The sequence below is a fragment of the Engraulis encrasicolus genome, chromosome 15 (genome assembly GCF_034702125.1).
Source record: "Engraulis encrasicolus isolate BLACKSEA-1 chromosome 15, IST_EnEncr_1.0, whole genome shotgun sequence".
NCBI lineage: Eukaryota > Metazoa > Chordata > Actinopteri > Clupeiformes > Engraulidae > Engraulis > Engraulis encrasicolus.
In genome coordinates, this window is record NC_085871.1 from 11,827,740 (window position 1) to 11,852,604 (window position 24,865).

A 24,865-nucleotide genomic window follows, 5' to 3' on the forward strand; every position below is an offset into this window, starting at 1 on the left:
ATTACCTCTATGCAATGAATAACTCTTGTTTAAAAATCTGCATTTTCTTACTGAAGACATCTGTAAATATCATTACAAGAAGTATCAAAATACTGGTGATATCAACATTCTATATTATAGCATTAATAAATAAGGTAAATAACTTACTGCACATAACCAATGTTAAACTTAAAAATACCCATGTGCATTTATGGTAACAATTAAATTCGGAAACATATTACTCATTAATCACAAGTATCATTGACAGTGTTATGAAAGTTCTTTTTTTTTTTTCTCAGTGTCCATTGCACAAAGTGTTCAAGTCCTCTCTTGTTCTTCATATCAGTGTGTAATGCAAAGTGTTTTTTTTTTTTTTTTTTCATCAGGGCAGCGTTCGGCGTTCACCCTTTCTTTCTTTCGTGTGTGCATGCGTGTGTGTGTCTGGTTGTAAGGGCAGCGTTCGGCGTGCACCCTTGTCGATCACAAGTGAATAGTGTGTATGTGTGTGTGTTTGTGTGTAAGGGCAGCGTTCGGCGTGCACCCTTGTCGATCACAAGTCCAAAACATTTCTGGGCTTGCTGACTCGTCCAGACCTTGTCTTGTAGACAGTGCAGGCAGGGGCTGTCTCTGCTGTGGTAGGTAACGGGTTGGCTTCTGTGTGCTGTGCAGTGTCTAGTGTATGCTCGTCAGTGTGGGTGTGATGATCTTCCTTGGTGTGCAGGAGATGTCGCCGGTTTCTCCTGTACTCCTGACCTTCAGCAGCACGGATGTGGTAGGAACGATCTGTGTCGGCTGGTCTGATGACTACCGCAGGCTTCCAGTGTCCGTGTTCCTGGAAACGGATGCGTTGACCTTCATGCAGTGGTGGAAGATGCTTGGCCGTTCTGTCGTAGTACTTCTTCTGCTGTTGTTGCTGATGTACTCGTCGACTGTGGACTTGTGCTTGGCTGATGACCTTCGGCTGAAGTTGAGTGTGCGTGGTTGGAATTACTGACCTTAGGCGACGACTCATGAGCAGTTGAGCTGGCGATGCGAGGTTGTCCACAGGTGTGTTGCGGTACTCGAGCAGGCTCAAGTAGGGATCTCGCTTGTCAGCTTTGGCCTTGTTCATCAGAGTCTTTGCGATTTGCACTGCTTTCTCAGCGAGGCCATTGCTCTGAGGATAGTGTGGGCTTGTGGTGGTGTGTGTAAACTCCCACGCGCTGGCAAAATCCTCAAACTCCTTGCACTTATACTGCGGGGCGTTGTCGGATATGAGAGTCTCTGGTATTCCATGTCTGGAAAATGTTGCTTTGAGCTTGTGTATGACTGCAGAAGCTGTGGTGGTGGTTAGCTTGTCAAGCTCGAAGTATCTGCTGTGGTAATCCACTGTGATGATGTAGTGGTCGTTGTTCCACATGAACAGATCAGATGCAACGGTTTGCCACGGTCTCTCAGGGATCTTGTGACTCAGCATGGGCTCTTTGGTGTTGGAGCGTCTGTTCTCCAGGCAGATGAGGCACTTCCCGATCATCTCGTCTATCTGCTTGCTCATGCCTGGCCAAAACAGAATGTCTCTCGCTCTCTCCTTGCTCTTTTCCATGCCCATGTGGCCAAGATGTATGCGTGACAGCATGTCTGTGCGTAGTGAGAGTGGAATGAGAATTTTCTCACCTTTGAAGATGATGTTGTCAATCTGTGTGAGCTCGTCTCGGTGGTTCCAGAACTCAGCGATGCTCGGAGGGCACCTTCTCCTCTGCTCAGGCCATCCCTCTGCGATTGTTCTCTTCAGTTGTCTGAGCTGTGGATCTTTGTCAGTCTCTGTTTGGATTAACTTAAGTTTTTCATCACTCACAGGTAAGTTATCATAAAGCAGGTGTACTTGCATGTCCATACCTTCACTCAGGCTGTCATCCTGGTCTTCCAATGACTTTCTGGATAGCGTGTCTGCTACAGGAATGTCTTTGCCTGGCTTGTGGACGATGGTGAAGTCGTACCTCTGCAGCTGTAGGAACATGCGTTGCAGTCTTGGTGGTGCTGCTGCGAGTGGCTTGCGGACGATCGACTCAAGAGGCTTGTGGTCGCTCTCGACGGTGATGTGGTGACCATAAACGTACTGGTGAAAGCGTTTACATCCAAAGAGTATGGCGAAGAGCTCCTTCTCGATCTGAGCGTAGTTGACTTCACACTCAGTGAGGGCTTTCGACGCATATCCGATGGGTTTGCCGTCTTGTAGTAATACTGCACCTAGGCCGTACTTGCTGGCGTCGACTTGCAGTGTGAGTGCTTTGTCGGGATCGAAGTATGTCAACACTGGACCTGGTTCGCGTGTGATGAGGTCTTTGATCTTCTGGAAAGCTGCCTCGTGCTGCGTATCCCAGATGAACTCACTGGACTCTTTCAACAGGTGACGTAGTGGTGCGTTGATGCTCGCAAGTCCTGGAGCAAACTTGGCCAGATAGTTTATCATGCCGAGGATGGTTTCTAGCTCACCTTTGTCTTTCGGCGGCTTCATTTCTCTCACAGCGGCGATCTTGGCAGGGTCTGGCTTGACTCCATCTTTGGTGATGAGGTGACCAAAGTAGCTGACTTCTGTAGCGCAGACGATGCTCTTCTCTGGGTTCAGCTTCACCCCTCGTTCTCTGGAACGTTGCAGCATTGCACGCAGGTTGTCGTCGTGCTCCTGCTTGGTCTTTCCATAGATGAGGATGTCGTCTACTATTGCCATGACGCCCTGCAGGTCCTCGTAGGTCTCATTCACCTTCCTCTGAAATTCATCCTGAGCTGATTTCAGGCCAAAGGGAAGACGGAGGAACCTGTAGCGCCCAAACACTGTGTTGAAAGTGGTCAACAGTGAAGACTCCTCTGTGAGCTTAATAGCCCAGTAGCCTGACTTTGCGTCCATCACACTGAAGTAGTTTGCTCCAGTGAGCCTAGCTGTGATGTCATCTAGTGTTGGTAATGGGTAGTGTGGACGTTTGATTACCTTGTTCAAGTCGCGAGGGTCTAGGCATATCCTCAGCTTGCCTGTGCGGGGTTTTTCTGCTGCTACCATGGAGTTGACCCATTCGGTTGGCTCGGTGACTCTTGTGATGACATTTTGCCTCTCCATGCTCTGTAGCTCCTTCTGTAGGCGATCTCTCAGTGCCACAGGGACGCGCCGTGGTGGATGGACTACAGGCACAGCGTCGGGGTCAATGTGGATGGTGCATTCCCCTGGAAACAGACCTATTCCCTTGAACACATCTGCAAACTCCTCCATTACTGGTTGTTCGGGTTGGTTAGACACAGATAGGATTAGTTCAATCAGTCCAAAATCAAGGCATGCTCTTAAGCCTAACACTGGTGGTGCGTGTGTGTCAACTACATGCAGCTGTAAAGTCATGTGTTTGTCTTTGTACTGACACTTCATGTTGCACTTGCCTCTGACGACGAGCTGTTCACCACCGTACCCATAGAGAGGGCGTGTTGAAGGTTGAAGCACGTCGTGTATTCCCAAGCCATCGAAGACGCGTGTGGGAATGACGTTGGCAGTAGCACCGGTATCCAGTTTGAATTTGACTGTACTTTGTTTTGGTCCGACCAGCAGGCTAGCGAATGCTTGTTCTCTGTCATGAGCGCTGCTTTTCTGTGTCACGGCATCGATAAACAATCCATTCTCACTGTCTGAATCACTACTGTGTTGCGCTCTGGCTTCACTCACTGTGTGGACTTCTTTCCTACTCCTAGAGCGACAAACTTTAGCGAAGTGGTTCCACTTGTTACAGATCTTACATTGCTTTCCTTTCGCCGGGCAGTTATCTCTATCATGCTGTTTATTTCCACAGGAGCCACACGTCTTGCCTCGGTCTCTGTTGTCATCACGTCTGTGTGCTACACTGTTGCCGTCTCGCGCCCTGTCATGGTGGGGTTTCCAAGCTCCCTTCAACGGTTTCTTGCTAATGGCATGAACTGACTGGTCGCGCGAGTTGCCATTCATTGTTTTAATTTGAACTTGGGCGAGTTCGTGAGATCTAGCGATGTCAAGGGCTTTGTCCAGATTTAACTCCCACTTCTGACACCATGTTATGTTTCTTACTTATAAGAAAGCGGATGTGCACACTGGCGTGCAAACTGATACAATTTATTAAAGTATAAACAGTAACAACATGACTCGGACGTGACCGGTTTCAATGTAGCCGAGTAACTGAACAACTGACAGTAGGTAACATAGCAACAGTATACATTCTGTAAGAGGTTCCGGTAAGTATGTAAGCGCATATCAATGCAAGATATTCAGAGTGAATATTACAAGCCTTTCACAGGACCGGGACAAAATAATCTAAAAGCCCCCTCCCCAATAGCCTACAATACAATGTGATGAGAAACCAATTCTGCCCCAACACCAACCACAGCACCTCCCCTGGTGGTGTACGGTCTGACTGACTGTACCCTCACGGGTACAGGGCTTCTGACAGCCTTCCACAGCCCCGGGACAAAGTCATCTGAAAGCCCCCTCCCCAATGTAATGACAAACCAATTCTGCCCTGTAACACCAACCACAGCGCCTCCCCTCCCTGGGCCCTGGACACCGGACCCCTTTGCCTCATCTCTCAGGCTTGCCTGCTCACGGGTTCACTGAGCTGGTATGCAGCAGGAATCTTTGGATCAAGGTGATTTCACGCTCCCACACATTTTCCCAGGCTGTTTAAAGCATTCCCTTTTACCTTTGTGTGACTTCAGGAGAAGGTGATAGCTGCTGACATGTGTTGTCATTGGACACACAGACACACACACGACATAGGCACACACACACACGACAAAGAGAAACACACACACACATATGTCTACTACACACACGAGCTACACTACAACACACGCACAGGCTTATATGTGCACTTATGTGCGTGTGTGTTTTTCTGCCTCTGTGCACGTGTGTGCGCATACGCACACGCACACGCACACACACACACACAAACACACACACACACACACACACACACAAACACACACACACACACACACATACACACACACACACACCTTTCTTCTGCAGAATTATTAGATTATCTCAGTGATCTCTCTGAGTGTTTGACATTAGATATGCAGGGTTACACACCTTTGCTGAAGGCCATAACTGACATAGGGAAGTTCATTTAAAATTCACACCAACGCATGTTAACACACACACACACACACGCACACACACACACAGACACAATCACGCACACACACACACACACACACAGACACAATCACGCACACGCGCACACACACACAATCACAATCACGCGCACGCGCGCGCACACACACACACACACACACACACACACACACATTGCTGATAGTGACTTTATAGTTACAGCAGGATGTGTGCATTTCCCCATGTGGCGTTGGGAATGTTTGTGCACGGGAGACAAAATAACTCTCAGTGTGCCTGAACTTTCCCCACGTGATGTGACAATAAAGTGATGTGACTGCAGAACGACGAGAGAAAAAAAAAAAACACGATTTTTTTTTGAATGAAACTATTTACCTTCCCCTCTCTCCGCCCAGCTCTGTCAACTTCCTCAATACTGCAGTGCTGCATTCATCTTTTTTAATGGCTACAGAAAGGGAAAAAAAGAAAAGAGCTTGGCTACACAAACATATACTGAGCAGCAGTGACTGTACAGAGACTTAGAGGCACGTTAAGAATGAGTAGGACACATTTGTCAAATACTCTGCCCTACAAAGCTAAATAGTTGTTGTCTTGTGCCTACCAATGTCTGTGTCTTTGGCAGGGTTGTATAAAGTAGAAATAGAAGTACTCTTACAGATGTAATTACAACACTAGTGGTGTGATATTACATGATTTCAACTGCATGTTATCATACTGCCAGTGTTGTAATTACATTTGTACGAGTACTTCTACTTGAACTTAATGCAACTCTGGTCTTGTGCCTACTACTGTATAAAGTACAGGAAGTGAACCCACTGGCTTCTATCATTCGTTGTATGTCGTTATATGTCTGTAACTGTTTATCAATACTTAGCTAGTGTTGTGTATACTGGACTATTCATCTACTAACATCACCTTTCCAATGTACATACAGTATGCTTGAGGTTTGATGAACACAAACTGTCATCAGTTTATATATCTCATAATAGAGTCACCACATTGAAATCAATCACCTAATATAGCCTACACGTGTGCGTGTTATTAGACTTTTTGCACTTTTCATAGGATTGTGGTCAAGTCAATGAAGTCAAGTGTACTTTATTGTCAAAAATCTATGTAACAGGGTTAGCACAGAAGTTTGAAATTGCGTCTGACCAGTCTCCAATGTGCAGTTAGACTAAAACGTGTAGGCCTAAATAAGAAATGGACAATAATCTCTCTCTCTCTCTCTCTCTCTCTCTCTCTCTCTCTCTCTCTCTCTCTCTCTCTCTCTCTCACACACACACACACACACCAATTCCAGCACAGTCAAGATGATTCTGCATTGCACGTCCCTAATATGCATGCAATGCTTCTCCTCTGGATCTCAAAGGAAAGAGAAACAGCGGTGTATACTCTTTTTTTCCGGTTTATTAAGGCTACTTCATCTACTCTACCCTCTAGGCCTATTTCATCCTGTATTTTGTTTACTACCTGTTATCATAAGAGGTTCACAAAAAGAGGTACAGTAGGCCCTACAGGATTTTGTAACATGATAGTGTTGCGTAAAATGTCAACCCAAGTCTATGTTAGGCCTATATAGTATCTTGACAAAAAAGTCTGCTTTGGGGTAAATGGGCATAGGTTCCATAGGCTACGGTACAGGTGACATTCAAATCAATCACATTTAAGCAGTCATTGGTGTATGAAGTAGAAATAAAAGTGAAATCATGAGTAGTAGCCTAACATTAGGCCTACATGATATTACATAGCTGTTACAGCAGTTATGCACATGAGAACCTAATGAGTAGGCTATATTAGGCTACATTTTAAGTTCTTACAACTTGCAATATAAGGTCTATTGCACTTTCACTGTTTCACCTTTTCACATGCATCACGCCAACCAATGTTGCCAAGGTACATTTTTTTTAAATTTATAAAACTGTGTGTAGTCTGCTTGCCAGCTCTGTGTGATGTCTATGTGGGAAATGATTCACAAAAAAACTGACCCTACTTGCATTCCAAGGCAGGGACAAAGTAGCTTATTTTCCCCTCGGTCAGATCTGGGCTATCTGTCACAGACACAGCCATCTAGCACACCTGTTTCCCACCAGACCAGACTACATAATGTAGCCTACCGGTACATAAACTGGACTGCAGTTGGTGCTCATGACATGGCACGTGAAGCAGAGCGCGAGAGCACGTGAGGTGGAAGTGAGCAAAATGGGTTTTCGGAAATGAATAAATGTGCTAAACTGCACTGGGGCTGGTCGAGAGCTAATCCTTCGGCACTAAGTTAAAGTTTTTTGTTGAAATGATTCAAAACGACTTTTTCTTTGCATGGAATGCATAAAGTGACAAACTTGGCAGAACAGCTGTTCAACCGGACCAAATTCACTTAAAGTTGGTCGCTTGGAATACTGTACAGGAAGCGCGAGGTGAACAAAGAGAAGTGGTCGCATGCTCCACAATCGGCTGTTCCAGTGCATGAGGGGCAAAGAGGGGGGAGATAGCGCTGTGTGGCCGCCAGTCAGAACAAGACATGTCGTCAGCCATTGCCTACCGAACGCGCAGCAGCAGTATGTGAATCCGCTTGCGTCACAGGCCTATAGACTAGCCTCCCCATTTACAAGCTCAAATAAGAGAAAGACGGCGGTGGTATAGGAAGAGAACGAGGGAGGGAGAGAGAGAGAGAGGAAAAAAGTTAGCATAGAGAGGCAAGACAGTACTGGCGACTGCTGCAGTCTCACTAATGTTTGCTACAAAAGTCTTTTCCTCGCGTTTATTTCTCCCCTCCCTCATGCCATCTATGTTTTGAAGCTTAAAAAGTGTCTTCGCTATGGAGAGACCTGAGCACAACATGGAGCTTCTCTGCCTCGAAAAGGACACAGTCGTCAGAGCACAGCAGGACCCAAATCTCTTCTTTGATGACAGAGTATTGCAAAGCCTGCTAACTATTGAGGAGAGATTCCTACCCCATTGTCCATACTTTAAACACGTTCAGCAGGATATTAAGCCGTTTATGAGGCGGGTGGTCGCCACTTGGATGCTGGAGGTTTGTGGGACTTTCCAAGACATTTCGCGTGCTGTTCCTCTCATGTCAGGGACGTTGCGGTCGTCAAACTGTGATATTGAATAGGCATTGCCAGTTTGGGAAATTTTGCTTGATGTCATTTCAGTTGTAGTCTGTGCGTAATGCGTTTCCGTGAAACTTTTAACCAAGGTGTGTCCCTTAGGCTAAACCAACTTGGACATGTTGAGTAGCAGGCTGTGTATTGAAAGAACTCAGCATTATGCGCATAAACTGTTGTAAAATGCAAATTCTATTTACAAGAAGTTAATCAGTAATTCACATGTCTCGTATGGATTGCATTATTGGTGCAATAACGCTACAAAAGAAAAATGAACCTCACAAGCAGACATGTGCCTTTTTGTCATATCTCATTATGAATGAATTAATGCCATTCATTTTGTTGTGATACAGTAGGCCGAGACACGAATCCCCGAATATATATATTGTAATGTTATTTTTGCAATTACTGTAAGTTTGTAAAATTATTAGAAGGCGCAGAGTCCACGCAGTTCCTGTAGGGTGCTCTCCTACAATCAAGCTATTTGCATGGCTAGGGATTTAAGTTCAATAACCGCGTATGCGTTCATAATTGTGCATTTAAACCGAGTTACTTTTGTTGCCCAGACTCTGAGGTTCATTTTCATACCAGAAATGTTCATTTTCCCCTGTCTGAATAATTTTAAGCGATTTTTTTAGTTGAGTCGGCTATCGCAGACTGGTAACTTCTCGCCTCTGACACGAAAGCGAAATCGTTTTTCAAAGTTTATTCGGTTAAAATTGTTAAATATACCCATAACAATAGTCGGGAATGATAAAGCTATCGTATTGTAACAATATTAGCTGAAGAAATCATGTCTGCATAATTTATTTCTATTTTAAATTATTTTTTGAAAACGTGACGAACAAAGTATGGTCCTTGTGGGGGTGGTGTTTTTGCGTGGGTGTCATGGACTTCCTACAAAGAGTAATGAATGAATGAATTTTATTGACGACGTGAGGCATTCTGCAGTTTTTGAACAGTTTATGACAATTATTTTTCTTTTGAACATCGCAATTGTACCTTGGCAAATCTCCCTACAATGCTCACATAAACCTCTCTCCCTGTAGGTTTGTGAAGAAGAGAGCTGCGAGGAAGAGGTTTTCCCCTTGGCAATCAACTATTTGGATAGATATTTAGCAGTGGTCGAGACGAAAAAAGGCTGTTTGCAGCTTCTTGGAGCGGTCTGCCTCTTTCTTGCATCGAAATTAAAAGAGTCACGACCATTAACTGCGGAGAAACTCTGCCTCTACACAGACAATTCAGTCACATCACAAGAGCTCCTGGTAAGTTGCTGGGTTAATTCATTTTTTTAATAATCAAGATGTTTCAGTGAAATTATTGAATTTATAGTGGCTTTCCTTCCAAAAAAAAGAGTCCATTCAATTACTCCCCTCACTTTGTGAAACATCATTGAACATCTGTGTTTCATTGGATGCCTGAGGCGGATTGGGGAAAAATGTAGTCTGGAATGGAGTGTGCGCAATTGGGCTGCTGGTGTTCTTCTGCGCCCTCCTGTGGCGGGCCAATATTGTAGATGTGTGGATTCAACTGAGAGAGAAAAGATTCCGTTTAGACTCGAGAGAGAGAGAGCTGGGGAGCTGAAATGAGTCAGCGCCTGTGATCTGAGGCCTGCTCAGCCCCAAAACATTGTTGCGCTATAAGGTCATGACGCTCATCATGAAACCAAACAGCGCAAAACAAAAAAAGGATATTTTTTAGTGGAAAACATATACTGTCATACAGACTTTTTGACATATTTCAGTGGAAAAAAAATTACACATACTTTTTGACATCACAAGTCTTTTCGTTGTGGCTGACGTAGTTGTGTGACATTCCATCTGGCATCTGCAACATCGTCTGTAGCCTACAACTGGTGAGATGTTGAGTTTGATTCAAAGTAGAGCGGTTTAAATATATAACCTGTTGCATAACTGCCTAAATACCCAAAGTAGATATCCGATGGCATGTCTTCCATCGTTACCACACCTCACTTATCTGGTTAACCCCCACCCTTTCCCTTACAACCCCACCCGACCCCACCCTGCCTCACCCCACCTCAACCCCTCCGTTGAGCTCTCATCTCCTCTGGCTTTAGTTGTGTTGTTAGGCCCTTGTGGCTTTCTTCCCCCTTGGGTGGATGGATGGCTCTACTCTGTTCAGTCAAGCAGGCCCGAGAAGGGTAGACTGCAGGCAGGGGGAATACCAGCTGTTGGAGACATCAGGCCTCTCTCTCTATCAGGCCTCTCTCTCTCTCTCTCTCTCTCTCTCTCTCTCTCTCTCTCTCTCTCTCTCTCTCTCTCTCTCTCTCTCTCTCTCTCTCTCTCTATCAAGCCTCTCTCTCTCTCTGTCTCTCTCTCTCTCGGTTTATCCCCCCCCTCTCTTGGTTTCTTCCTCTATTTGTCTCCCTGTCTCTCTCTCTCTCTTGGTTTCTCTTTCTCTAGCTTCTATCTCTCTCTCTCTCTGACCCTCTCTCTCTCTATCTCTCTCTCTCTGACTATCTCTGACTCCCTCTATCTCTCTCTCTCTCTCTCTCTCTCTCTCTCTCTCTCTCTCTCTCTCTCTCTCTCTCTCTATTTCTCTCTCTCTCTCTCTGACTCCGGCAGCCGGGGCCCAGTCAAGCCTGGCCGAGTGTGTGGCTGCTGCTGCCTCACTCGACATCTGATAAACATTTCCTCTTTTCTTGCTGTCGCATGAATGACTAAACAAATAAATATGTTGCCTTTTGGTTTGTTTGTGTGTGTGTGTGTGTTGGTTTGCTTGCTTGGTATCTGGGAGATCTGTGGAAGGCAATGAGGAGGAAGACAAGGAAGGGGGGCGGGGGTTACTCTCAGCCAAGCATTCATTCATTCATTCATTCATTCATTCATTCATTCATTCATTCATTCATTCATTCATTCATTCATTCATTCATTCATTCATTCATTCATTCATTCATTCATTCTGTTTCTCTGTGTGTGTCTCTGTCGTGTTGCAAAAGTGGCCCAATGTGACTCATTGAGGGTAGACAGCGGTTTTACTTCCGCATCCTCTTTGTCCCCCCCCCTGCCCCCCCTCCCCCCACCCCCTCCCTCCTCCTCATCCTCCCTCCCTCTCTGCTCTACCCCTCTCCACTGGCACTCTGGTCACCAGCTGCCTGCCTGCATAACTGCCTTGACTTTTCCTGGACTCCATGGTGCATCACTGCATGGGCATTTTGTGGAGAGGAGAGCAGGAAGAGGAGCGGAGGAAGAGGAGAGGAGGAAGAGGGGAGAAGGAAGAGGGGAGGATGAAGAGGGGAGAAGAGGAGAAGAGGAAGAGGAGAGATGAGAGGAGAGGTAGAAGAGGAGAGGAGCGAGAGGAGAGAAGGAAGGGGAGATGAGAGGAGGAGGAAGAGGAGAGGAGGAAGATGGGAGGAGAGGAGGAAGAGTAGTAAGAGGAAAGGAGGAAGAGAGGCAGCAGTTGTGTGACAGTGGTGGATTGGAGGTAACTGGCCAGCCATACAGTACAGAGAGAGGATGTGTGTGTGTGTGTGTGTGTGTGTGTGTGTGTGTGTGTGTGTGTGTGTGTGTGTGTGTGTGTGTGTGTGTGTGTGTGTGTGTGTGTGTGTGTGTGTGTGCGTGCGCGTGCGCGTGCATGCGTGCATGTGTTCATGCATGTAGTATGTGTGTGTGCAAATGTGTGTGTGGGTTGCGTGTGCATGTGTGGGTGTATGCATATTTTTTGTGTAGTGTGTGTGCAGTGCAATGCAATGTCTGTGTTTGGCCTTGGGTCTGCTCATTCGTATGATCTGCTGTTTCTGGCGCTTGGAGGGGAATTCGGAGGGGATTCCTTAGGGGTTGACCTGAGAGAGAGAAAGAGAGGGAGAGAGAGAGGTAGAGTGAGAGAGAGATAGAGGACAGAAAGACAGACAGAGGGAGATGGAAAGACACACAGGGAGATGGAAAGACAATGACTAAGGGTGAGAAGTTAACATCGCCCTGCTTTTTGGCACGTACTGCATTGTATGCTGTGTTGTACACGCACCCACATTTTTTTTTGAAGGGGACTGCGGTTATCGGTCACACTCCAACGAACGAACCACGTCGACACGCTATACTCTACCCTACATGGGACAAGACCCGGGCCCGTCCCCAACTAGTGGAGCACATCTCCCAGGGACTGTCCCCGGTTTCTTTCTTACGTTCTCTCTCTCTCTCTCTCTCTCTCTCTCTCTCTCTCTCTCTCTCTCTCTCTCTCTCTCTCTCTCTCTCTCTCTCTCTCTCTCTCTCTCTCTCTCTCTCTCTCTCAGTCTCAGTCTCAGTCTCAGTCTCATTCTGACTTTCAGCAAATAATGGTGTTAGGGAGAAACTTCTCGGCAGCAGAAATGCCCTTGTCAGGTGACACTCCCTTTTTGGTTGGCACATACCGCTAGCTGAGAGAGAGAGAGAGAGAGAGAGAGAGAGAGAGAGAGAGAGAGAGAGAGAGAGAGAGAGAGGCTGACTCTTACAGCTAGTTGACAGAGAGAGTGAGATTGACACATCAAACTAGCTGACTGACAGAGAAAGAGAGAGCGAGAGACAGAGAGCGAGAGAGAAAGAGAGAGAGAGAGAAGAGAAAAAAAGTGAGAAGGAAGCTGGAGATCAGCTGAAGTGGGGTTTGGCTCTTCCTCTTCTTGGAAGGCCCTGATGCAGTGCTGCCTTTTCACCGCAGCTGCCACCGAAATGGTGCAAACATTGCAACGCACAGCAACACAACGCGTGCTGCGACACCGTGACAGGAAGGAAGCCGGCCGGCTTGAACGTCCCCGGCGTGGGCCGCCGATTGTATTGGCTGCGGCCCCAGGGCATAACTCATTCTGTCCACCAATCAGGAAGGAGCTTAGAGAGGCACCAATCAGGGATGATCTTGAAGAGCGTGACTCAACGGGTGGCAGCAAGCTTAGCAACACAGTCTAAAAAAGTGGAGACTGCTGCTTTTTTGGCCTCTGATAGTTGCGTGTCCTTCATGTTAGGCAGATAATCTTCTGCTCATGTTGAGATGTAAATCTGCTAACCCCTGTAGATACAACCCTATTAGATGTTTGTTACCATGAGAATGGTGATCATCAAGTTGTATTGTCATAGTGAAGAATGCCTTCATTTTTGTAACGGTTTTGTTACATTGCACGAAGATGCTGTCCTACCGTTAGCGTGTATCCACCCAAAAACATCAAGTTCAAAAGTCATCCTAATTTTTTAAAAAAAGTTGAATTGAAAAAAAGGTTCATTGAAAACCTACAGAGCATAATTTAATGCTCATAGTGTTGGCCCTTCCATCATAGGGCAGTCATGGGTAAGCAGTTAGGATGTCAGATTGTATCCCAAAGGTTGCCGGTTTGACTCCCGACCCGACAGGTTGGTGGGGGGAGTAATTAACCAGTGCTCTCCCCCATCCTCCTCCATGACTGAGGTACCCCAAGCATGGTACCGTCCTGCCGCACTGCTCCCTTGGGGCGCCTTTAGGGGCTGCCTCCTTGCACGGGTGAGGCATAAATGCAGTTTTGTTGTGTGCAGCGTGCAGTGAACACTTGTGTGCTGTGGAGTACTGTGTCACAATGACAATGGGAGTTGGAGTTTCCCAGTTGGGCTTTCACTTTTTCGCTTTCACTTAAAATGTGTTGCATTAAGTGTGAAATGTACTGTGCATTTTGTTCAAATTACAGCCATATTACACTGTTAATAAGCTTGTAATAACACTGCATTGACTGCGTGGCACATCGTGCCTTTTTTCCCCCGCAGTGATCCGCCAGTTGTCTGGGTGGCTTTATCCATTGTGCATGTGTCCCCCAGGCCTCTCAGTAGCGCTCAGTGTATTCCTATATGAATTACAACATTTGGCTCTGGGATGGAAACAGGTGGCGGCTTGGAATTGTAGTCACTTGACCTACGTGTGGTTTTTTTTTTCATTTTTTCTCCCTCTCTCTTGCCGTCTGTCTCTCTAAACTCACTTCCCTCCCTCTCTCTCTCCCTCTATTCCCCCTCTCCCTCCCTCTATGCCCCCGATCCTCTCTACCCCCCCCCCCCACACACACACACACTGCTCTCTCTCTCTCTCTCTCTCTCTCTCTCTCTCTCTCTCTCTCTCTCTCTCTCTCTCTCTCTCTCTCTCTCTCTCTCTCTCTCTCTCTCTCTCTCTCTCTCTCTCTCTCTCTCTCTCTCTCTCTCTCTCTCTCTCTCTCTCTCTCTCTCTCTCTCTCTCCCTTTCCTTCTCTCTCTCTGCAGGACTGGGAGCTGGTAGTGCTGGGGAAGCTGAAGTGGAACATGGCGGCTGTCACCCCCCACGACTTTATCGAGCACATCTTACACAAGCTGCCCCTGCCCCAGGACAAGCTGTCGCTCATCCGCAAGCACGCACAAACCTTCATCGCTCTCTGTGCGACAGGTAAGAGTCTATTGAGCCTGTCACAACCAGGCAGGCAAACTAGGCAATCGCCTAGGGCCCCAAGCTCAACCCCCCCCCCCCCCCTGGTTATGTGCTTGTATTCAAATGACAGCAATGACAACTTTGTGAGTGTGGCCGCCAACACCTCCCTAAAGTCAATGACCAAAAACATGTCAGCGATACTGCTATGGAAATCTATCTTGTTGAGAGGGTCCGCCATCTCCAAAAGTGTGAAGAGAAGAAAGGGCCCCAAGTCCCTTTTTGCCTAGGGCCACCAAATACATTGAAACGGCACTGAAGACATGGCAATGGTATGGCAAGGCAAAGCAAGGCAAAGCTCAGGAAGTCAAGCCTTTGAGTTTGAACACACACATAGACACAGTCAAGTGGCGTCAAAAATCTCCCATCTTCTTTTCTGTGTTTGATCCTCTTCTTGACTTTTGAAGAAAAGGCGCCCTTTTTGTTGTCAGGCCTTTGGGGTTTAACACACTAGAAAGACCTGCAAAAAGGTTTTCTTCTCTTTTGATCCTCTTCTTGACGTTTGAAGAAAATGCACCCTTTTTGTTGTCAGGGCTTCGAGTTTTAACACACCCCAGACAGACAGCGAAAAGAGGTCCTGTCTTCTTTTTTTGGTCCTCCTCTTGACTTTGAAGAAACTGAGCCCTTTTTTTGTTGTTGTCTGTAGGAATTTGTAGAATCTTCTCACAAGTCTTTTGCACCACACCCTTCCTTCCTCATATGTTCTTCTATTCCATTTTACTCCAGTTCTATTTTTGTCAGCACGAATCATTTTGGCTGTAAATGTACTATAGCAAATAAAAGTTCACTTACTTTCTCAAAAATTCTGCTTTATTTCCCAAAGCCCACAACACAAAAGCCTAGTCTCTCTCCACCCACCTCTGTTGTCCATTTTCCTTTTTTCAACTATTTTTTCCACTCGCTCTTTTTTCATTTCAGTTCTGTGTATCCCTTCTCTCCCCCCCCCCTCCGCTCTCCTCTTTCGCTATTGCTGCCTCTTCCATCAGCTGCTTCGATTGCCATTACGTAGACGGTCCTACGTCTGCTGCTGCAGCACAGTGCGTCTGTCTGTCTGTTGTTGCTGGTGAGTGAGCCAGTGGAGTTCTCACTGCTCATTTTCCCATGGTATGAGTCATGCCGTGGCTTCAGCCTGCTGCTGCTGCTGCTGCTGCTGCTGCTGTGCCTCTGACCTTATTCAGCTGGATGCAGCAATGTGCAAAGCTCACTCTTCTTCTGTAGTTCTCTCTCACTCCTTCTGTCTCTCTGACTCTCTATCTCTCTCTCTGTCTCTATCTCGCTTGGTGCATTCCTCTTCTCTTTTCTCCTCTTCTCTTCTCTCCTCTTTTCTTTTTTTCTCTTCTCTTCCTTCTTCTGGATAGAGGCCACGCTCGCTCTCTCTCTCTCTCTCTCTCTCTCTCTCTCTCTGTCTCTCTCTCTCTCTCTCTCTCTCTCTCTCTCTCTCTCTCTCTCTCTCTCTGTCTCTCTGTCTCTCTCTCTCTTTCTTTCTCTCGCTCGGTTGGTGCATTCCCTTTCCCTTCCCCTTCTCTTCCCTTCCCTTCACACTCCACCTCTCTCTCCACTCTCTGCTGCAGTGCTGGAGCAGAGAGAGAGAGAGAGAGAGAGAGAGAGAGAGAGAGAGAGAGAGAGAGAGAGAGAGAGAGAGAGAGAGAGAGAGGGAGAGAGGGGGAGAGAGAGAGAGAGAGAGAGAGAGATGGCAGCCAGTCCCAGTCCCAGGCCCAGTCCCAGGCAACAGGCTCCAGACAGCCTTTCTGGAAAGACACCCTTCCTTATATGTACAGCTCCTGCATAGACATCTCCTCCAGATCAACCTCACTGGCTTTGTTACTGTATCCAGAGGCTCACAAGAGGGGAGGGCTGGGCTGGGTGCAGGGGAGTGGAGTGGGGTTGAGGGAGTGTACACAGTGAATTCTGTAGTGTTAATTCAACACTTATGCCTCTTTTCCACTGTCGGTTTTTCCGATTGGCCTACAGCTCAACAAAGCGTGACTCGAGTCGGCCACCACTTTTGCTTTTCGAATAGGCATGACACAGCTTAATTGTAAAGCAAAAAGTGGCGGCCGAGTGGCGCTGTGTCGAGCTGTAGGCCTACCAGAAAACCGGCAGTGGAAAAGAGGTATTAGAGAGTTGATTTATCATCTTTCTAGATTGTATTTGACACTTAGAGACTCTCCAAGTGCTGAAATGAACACTGCATTGTCTGTAATGTGTGATGGGGAAAGAGGCTGCTGTTTGTGAGCCGTGGGAGGAAGAGGAACAAGACGGAGATGGAGAAGACTTTTGTTTAGTCAGTGCCGAATTTTGTGCCGAGGTACCTATCCGCACATTAAACACACACACACACACACACACACACACACACACACACACACACACACACACACACACATGCGTGCGCGCGTATGCGTGCATGCTTACACGCACACATGCACGCATGCATGCACACACATACACATGCTCACACACATACAACACACACACACACACACACACACACACACACACACACACACACACACACACACACACACACACACACACACACACACACACACACACCCTCCCTTTCCCTGTCATTGATTGGTAACAGAGTGGCTAATTTAAAAATGTGGGGCCATCTGTCATGAGGGGCCGTATTGCTGTGTTGCTGCTGGCTCAGATGGGGTGGGAAGTTACCAGCACCGTGTTTGAAGTTTTAAAGTGAACTCCCTCAGTCTCTCTCACAGAGACATGTGTGTGTATGTACACACACACACACACACACACACACACACATGCACACACACACACACACACACACACATGCACACACACACATACACACACACACACACACACACACACACACACACACACACACACACACACACACACACACACACACACACACACACACACCTCTTCCCATGCTGTTTCACACACCCGAACACGCACACACACACACACACACACACACACACACACACACACACACACACACACACACACACACACACACACACACACACACACACACACACACACACACACACACACACACACACACACATCCGTCTACTCCTCCTCCTCCTCCTCCTTCTCTCTGCTGTGTGTGATGATGTTGAGAGTGCAGGGGAGTCTTCTTGTGCTGGGTGGGGAGGAGTGCTGCAGCTGCCGCCGCTGGCCCCTGCTGTTGCTCAGGGCCGGTCTGGGGAAGATAAAGGGCCCGGGCACTTTTGGCTTAAAGGGGCCCCTAATAAGTAGCTGTGCAAAAACGGGTGGGCCCCGCCCCCTCGTGGGCCCCTTTTTTCAGAGACAGCTTGAAAAATGTTCGGAATGGATGAATCTTTGCCCCCGGGGTACCCCGGGGTAACCCCCTATTGTGGGCCAAACATTTTTTTGTACTTTTCTGAAAATAGGCGCACACAAGGGTGCGGGGCCCATCGGGAAATGCCCTGCTATGCCAGATGGCCAGTCCAGCCCTGCTGTTGCTTGTCTGCTCTGCTCTGCTCTGCGCTGCTCTGCCCTGCTTTGCTCTGCCCTGCTTTGCTCTCTTCTGTTCTGTTTGTTGACAGATGCACTTCCAGCTTTGATTGGTCAGGCCTGGGCTAGCAGGTTGGCACTGCCACAGAAAGAAATCCCTGTCTTTTTTTCTTCTTCCTTTTTTTCTGTTTTTTTTTTTCCTTTTCCTGTACTTGCCAATGACTCTTCCTCTCTTGCTGTTTTTTTGCTCTTCCTCTCTTTTTCAGTCTCTCTCTCTCTCTCTCTCTCTCTATCTCTCTCTCTCTCTCTCTCTCTCTCTCTCTCTCTCTCTCTCTCTCTCTCTCCCTCCCTCTCTCTGGGATTCCAAAATAAGCACGTGTTGGCCTTGTGCACTCAGGGCGATGAACGAATGAATGTATCCACCGCTGGTTCACCCTTTCCTTCAGCTCTCCCTTCCTAACAGCACCCATCACCACCTCTCCTCCTCCTCCTCCTCCTCCTCATCCATGCATGCCCTTCTCCCAAAATGCCCCCACGGGGAAACACCTCTAGCCTCCCCCCTCCCCTCTCTCTTTAGTGTGGGTTACCTCGGGGCCAAGGATTCATCCATTCCGACCATTTTTCAAGCTGTCTTCGCTCTTGCTTTGGTGTACTGTGCTGTACTGTGCTGTACTGGGGTGTATTTCTCAAAACCATAGTTGCTAACTATGTTAGCTACTTCAATGTTTGCAATGGAATTTCCCATTGACAACTACCTAAGTTGCTAACTGGCTATACAACTACGCTTTCGAGAAACACACCCCTGTACTGTACTGTACTGTACTGTACTGTACTGTACTGTACTGTACTGTACTGTACTGTACTGTACTGTACGCTGTGTATGCAGCAGTGTGCTCTGTTTCACAGTGTGGTGTGTTTAGTGCTATTTATGCCACTTTACACTGTGCCTGTCCCTCTTTCTTTTTTTCCCTCGTTTTTCTTTTTGGGGATATTTTTCTCTCCCCTCTGGGTGTGTTTTCGCGGTCTCTCCCTCTGCCTTCGTAAAAAGCCGCCAGTTATAGCTGCGCTCCATGGCGACCACATGAAAACGCGGCGCGTTGGCGGCTCCCGGCGTAATCTAAATGTTTGGGGTTTTATTTGCACTCGAAAATGTTGTTCTCATGACACAAGAGCTCATCCTGCGCGCAGCTGCTGGCCTTGTCTGAGAGAGAGAGAGAGAGAGAGAGAGAGAGAGAGAGAGAGAGAGAGAGAGAGAGAGAGAGAGAGAGAGAGAGAGAGAGAGAGAGAGAGAGAGACCTGCAATGAAAGATAGGAGGAGGGAGAGATAGAGACGGAAGGAAGAAGAGATAGAGAGAGGCAGGGAGAGAGATGAGTATATATATATATATATATATAGAGAGAGAGAGAGAGAGAGAGAGAGAGAGAGAGAGAGAGAGAGAGAGAGAGAGAGAGAGAGAAGGATAAATGGGGGCCTCCTTGTTACTCCCTGGGTGTTTATCCAAGGCTGTCTGTCGCATCCTTGTTTGTCCAAGAACAGGAAAGATTTCAAAAAGAGAGAGGGAGGAAAAAAGACACACACACATACACACACACATAGACCCGCAACAAAAGGCCAGGGGCGGAAAGACAGACGGGGGGGATAGACGGGGCAGGCAGGCAGATGAACTGACGGACGGAACCCAGGCAGTCAAAAGTCTGCGAATGAAGCCCTCCCGCACATTCTCATTTGCGACTCAAAAGCTTGAAGCCAGTTTCCTCTCCTCTCCGCCCTCCTCCCTCCCTCTCTCTCTGCCTCTCTTCCTCCCTCCCTCTCTGCCTCTCTTCCTCCCTCTCCATCCCTTCATCATCTCTCCATCCCTGCCTCCCACCTTGCCTCTCTGCCTCCTTCCCTGCTTACCTCCCACATCTGGCCCATTGTTGCTCTGGTCGTTTGGGCCGTAATGGAGGCACGGGGGGGGGGAGTAGTTTCTGGAGCTCATAGGGCCCCACTGAAGAGGAGGAGGAAGCTGGTTTCTCTTCTCCCTACCAAGCCCCCACCCCCCTCTCATCTCTCTCTCTCTCTCCTCTCTCTCTCTGTCGCTCTCACCTCTCTCTCGCTCTCTCCGTCTCTCTCTCTTTCTCTCTCTCTCTCTCTCTCTCTCTCTCTCTCTCTCTCTCTCTCTCTCTCACCTCTCTCTCGCTCTCTCCGTCTCTCTCTTCTCTCTCTCTCTCTCTCCATCTCTCCGTCTCTCTCTCTCTCTCTCTCTCTCTCTCTCTCTCTCTCTCTCTCTCTCTCTCTCTCTCCTCTCTCTCTCTCTCTCTCTCCTCTCTCTCTCTCTCTCTCTCTCTCTTCTCTCTCTCTCTCTCTCTCTCTCTCTCTCTCTCTCTCTCTCTCTCTCTCCCCTGTTTCTCTCTCTCTCTCTCTCTCTCTCTCTCCCCTGTTTCTCTAATCACAGTTGGGCCATGCATGCTGAGGGAAACCATACAGGGTCCTGCGAGGGGAAAAGAACAGGGAGTCTGCAAGTGGAAGTGTGTGTGTGTGTGTGTGTGTGTGTGTGTGTGTGTGTGTGTGTGTGTGTGTGTGTGTGTGTGTGTGTGTGTGTGTGTGTGTGTGTGTGTCTGTGAGGGAGTAAGTGTAAGTGTGCGAGCATATGTGCGAGAGTCCCTTTGTGTGTGTGTGTGTGTGTGCGCGCGTGTGGGTTGCTGGCCAGTTAGCCTGAAACCTTAACCCATATGAGAGTCAGGTTGAAAATCTTTAGTGTGTGTTTTAACTCCAATGGACAACAGATGTGGCACTTTTTTTGGAAGAGGGGAAGTCGAGTCAAGGGGGGAAAAAAGGAAAAGGGAGACCTTTTTCTGGTTCTGAGTCCGTCCGACGTCTTGTGTTTGGCTGAGGCTGTTTGGCTGGTGGGTTTGTGGTCACTCTTGAAACAGGTTGGTCACATTCTTGCTCTTCTCACACCCATTCATTTACTCGTCTTTTTTCTCCTCCTCTTCTCTCCTTTCCTTCGCTTGGGCTCTTCCTGTCTTGTCCTCCATCGTCTTGCTGCTACTTTCTCTCCTCTTCTGTTCTCTTCTTTCCTCCTCTCTCTTCTGTTCTGTTCTGTCTATCTGTCTCGTCACCTTTTCTTCTCTCTTTTACTCAGGCTATTCCTGTCTTGTCCTCCAATGGCCTTTATTTCCCCTCTCTCTTGTTCTCTCCTGTCTGTCTGTCTGTCTCATCACCTTTCCTTGTCCCTTTCTCCTTGTGCGCTTCGTTTCGACCCCTCTTGTCTCTTCCCTCATTTTTCTTTTCTTTTCCTCTGGCCATTGGTTCCACATTGTCACCCTCACCTTGAAAGATGTCAGGGATGGTGTCTGAAGTCTGGCTTTGTAGGACAGTAGGGGTACGCTTTGCATTTAAAAGCCTTCAGAATAACTTTGAAACGTTTTTGAGGATTTCAGACACATAATCATTTCCTGATTTCTGCTCTGTTTTCTTGAGTTTTTGTCTTCCTTCGCGTTGCCGATGTTTTGCCATATTCCTTGCCACCTTCTCTTGTTTGCCTTGTTTGTTTCTTCGTTTTTCTCCACATGGTCATTGTCACCTAAGGATACAAGTGTGTTTTTCCTCTTAGGTGGGCAATGTTTGTGATGTCAAATGGCACTGAGCACTGGGTTGCTTTGTGTGTTTTCTTCTTTGAAGATTTTTAGTCTTTTTGCCATGTTCCTGTCCCGTCACCTCTTCTCCTTCTGTGTTCTTTTTTCCCCCTCTCTTCTTTCTATGCCTCCGACGACCAAAGTGGAGTCCAAGGGCAGTCATGGGTAAGCGGTTAGGGCATCAGACTTGTAGCCCATAGGTTGCCGGTTCGACTCCCATCACGCCACGTTGGTGGGGGGAGGGATTATCCAGTGATATCCTCCATTAGGGGCTGCCCCTTGCAGAGGTGATGCATCAATGCAATTTTGTTGTGTGCACTTGTGTGCTGTGGAGTGCTGTGGCACAATGACAATGGAAGTTGGAGTTTCCCTGGTGGGCTTTCACTTTTTTTTACTTTTAAAAGTGTCAGGCCAGAGGCATACTGTTTGAGTCCTTGTTTGAGTCCTTGTGAGTCCTTGCATCCGTCCTTCCATCCGCCTGTCCGTCACAGATGTTTTTTGTTTTGTTTTTTTTTGCATGGTAACTCTTGAAGGGATCATGAATTTGCATCAAATCTTATGTGCCCGTTCACACATTGCTGAAAAGACTCAGCTACATCATAATAACATTCCTATGACATTACAGATGAAGACTTGGTCATCACAATTTTGGTGACAGTAAGGTTATAACATAGGCTCTGTGCAGAAGGGTTAATAGGGGCACAGACTGATTCGATTTTGGAGGATAGCACTTTCAAGATGGCTGCCATTCAAGATGGCTCACTTTTCGTTTACGCAGTATCTTTTGAATGTGATGACAGATTTGCCATCCTCACTATTGTGGCGACGTATCAAACAAATATTAAGTCGCCAAGTAGCTGAATTAGGGAAAAGGTTTGCCCGACACGCTGTTGTACAAAAGGCTCCGAGTAGATCCACGTTCCGGTTATGCTGGTTTTATTCAAGTTTCATCTTCGAGGTAAAAGGGTTTCACAAGGACCATTAAAATCCAGACATTAAGTCACAGGTGTGCAAACCGTGCAAGAGTGAAAGTGCGCTGTGCAAACGATTGGCTTAAAGTGCACAGAGTAGCGTGGTCATAAGCGGTTCATAAAGCCAGTGGTGTAGCGTGGCCCAAACGAGCGGTAGCGTGTACAAAGAAGCGGTCAACAAAGTTTAGGCTTTCCCCTAAACACCTACTCCCTACTACTGCCACCATTCCCAAGTAGCCCAGGTGATATACCAAACTTGATCACCACGTGACCCACTCTACGCACGTCACCAACCCAGCATGTCAATCACATTCTGAACCCAAAATCTGTCCGCAACATTCCGGCCCCTAATTATTACGACATCACCCAGTAATAATTACACATTATAATAACCCCAACATTATGCATGCACATCAAAGTCATTACTCAAAGGTCCATGAAGACATTTTCTTTCGCCCTTCTTTCCTTTTCCTGGGTATTGTGCATGAGTGCGTGTATGTATGTTTTTTTTTTTTCGTACGGGTCAGGGGGGGGGTCAGTCATAGGCCAGAGGTTACCAGCACTTAGCCTAAAGTTGAAGGTGGTCATGTCAACTGGCCAGTGCGTTTAACGTAAGAAGTCATGGTCGCGTTATGTGCGGTCAAAGGTCAGGGATCAGAAGCCTCCACAAGGAGGCACAGCTTCGTGACAGGCCGGCATACAAGGCTGGTCGGGGTCTTGACCCAGACTTGACGCACCAGCCCTTTCTGGTCTGGCACGGTTGATGTGACTCTGCCGATGATCCAGGAACCACGAGGTGCAGAGTCATCGACGATCAGGACCACGTCTCCAGCAGTGAAGTTAGGCTTGACCCTTGTCCATTTGTCACGTCGCTGAAGCTGTGGTAAGTACTCTTTGATCCACCTTTTCCAGAACAGGTCAGAGATGTATTGGACCTGTCTCCATCTTTTCCGTGCATAAAGGTCATTTGCATGGAACAGACCAGGGGGCAAGTGTGGATTTGATTTGAGCAGAAGGAGGTGGTTTGGAGTTAGTGCCTCCAAGTCATTTGGATCAGTGGACTGCTGAGTAATGGGTCTGCTGTTAAGGATTGACTCAACCTCACATAGAACCGTTTGCAGACCATCTTCGTCCAAGTGCTGTGTCCGGAGGGTGGAGTTAAGGACCTTTCGGATGGAACGAATCAAGCGCTCCCATACACCGCCGTGGTGTGATCCAGTTGGGGGATTGAAGATCCACTGCACTCCCTTCAGCGACATAGTATCAGAGATCTTTTCCTGATTCCACTCGTCCATTGCTCTTCTTAGTTCACGCTCTGCTCCCACAAAGTTGGTGCCATTGTCGGAGCGCAGTTCTTGTACCTGGCCTCGCCTTGCAACGAAGCGGCGTAGGGCATTAATGAAGGAGTCAGTGTCAAGAGATGTGGCGACCTCAATATGCACAGCTCTGATCGCCAAGCACGTGAAGATGACTCCGTAACGTTTCACCAGACTTCTTCCACGCTTCGCTTCAAACGGGCCGAAGTAATCCACCCCCACGCAGGTAAAGGGAGGTTTCTCAGGGGTCACTCTGCTTCCAGGTAAATCTGCCATTTGCTGTTGACCAACTGCCCCATGATGCCACTTGCATTCCACACACCTTGACATGATGCTTCTTATCAGAGTACCAGCTTGGGGAATCCAGTATCTCTGATGCAGCCTCGACAGAATGTGGTTCCTACCATCATGGCCCACTTCTTTGTGAATGTGCTGCAGAATGAGGCCAGCAATGCGGTGGTCCTTGGGGACTATGACTGGGTGCTTGGAGTCTTCAGACATAGCGGCTCTGCTAAGACGTCCACCAACTCGCAGCACACCTTCTTCCAGGACTGGGTTCAATTTGTACAGATGGCTGCTTCGTTTCACATTTTTTCCTCCTTGCAGACAGGAGATCTCTTCTGCATACCGCTCAAATTGACAGAACTTGATTATCTGCGTCTCAGCATCACTGATCTCTCCCACTGAGAGGAAGCCCTTATGAGAGTTGTCCCTGTGACGACGAGCTGAGGAGGACTGAGGAGGAGCGTTGGCTTTGCTGTGTTGGAGTGCTGTCTTGAATCTCAGGATCCAACCCACCACCCTTATAAGGCGAGTCCAGGATGATATTTTACGGATCAGGTGGGTAAAAGGATGGCCATCCTCACCACCATCAGTATCGCTGGCAGCCACTTG

General features: G+C 47.6%; 2 protein-coding genes across 2 annotated transcripts in view; one reads left to right on the plus strand and one right to left on the minus strand.

Moving 5' to 3' along the window:
* Nucleotides 1-276: 276 nt before the first annotated feature.
* Nucleotides 277-3,937, minus strand: LOC134464827 (uncharacterized protein K02A2.6-like). The gene is made up of 2 exons (XM_063218162.1): nt 1,633-3,937; nt 277-1,515 (listed from the first exon to the last, which is right to left on the minus strand). Exons 1-2 carry the CDS (start codon nt 3,935-3,937, stop codon nt 530-532), a joined length of 3,291 nt encoding a protein of 1,096 aa, XP_063074232.1. The 3' UTR covers nt 277-529.
* A 3,385-nt stretch (nt 3,938-7,322) lies between these two features.
* Nucleotides 7,323-24,865, plus strand: part of ccnd2b (cyclin D2, b) — a 38,736-nt gene continuing 21,193 nt past the window's right edge. The window contains exons 1-3 of the mRNA XM_063217056.1: nt 7,323-8,132; nt 9,258-9,473; nt 14,409-14,568. Of these exons, the coding sequence (XP_063073126.1) occupies nt 7,917-8,132; nt 9,258-9,473; nt 14,409-14,568 (592 nt within the window). The 5' untranslated portion in view covers nt 7,323-7,916. The remainder of the gene's footprint in view (nt 8,133-9,257; nt 9,474-14,408; nt 14,569-24,865) is intronic.

What these genes read in the sequence shown, in the direction of transcription:
- LOC134464827 (XM_063218162.1), bottom strand. Translation starts at nt 3,937, where the DNA reads ATGAATGGCAACTCGCGCGACCAGTCAGTTCATGCCATTAGCAAGAAA. An exon ending in TGACAACATCATCTTCAAAG is followed by an intron (nt 1,516 to 1,632) that starts GTGAGAAAATTC and finishes TGTTTTGGCCAG; the next exon opens with GCATGAGCAAGCAGATAGAC.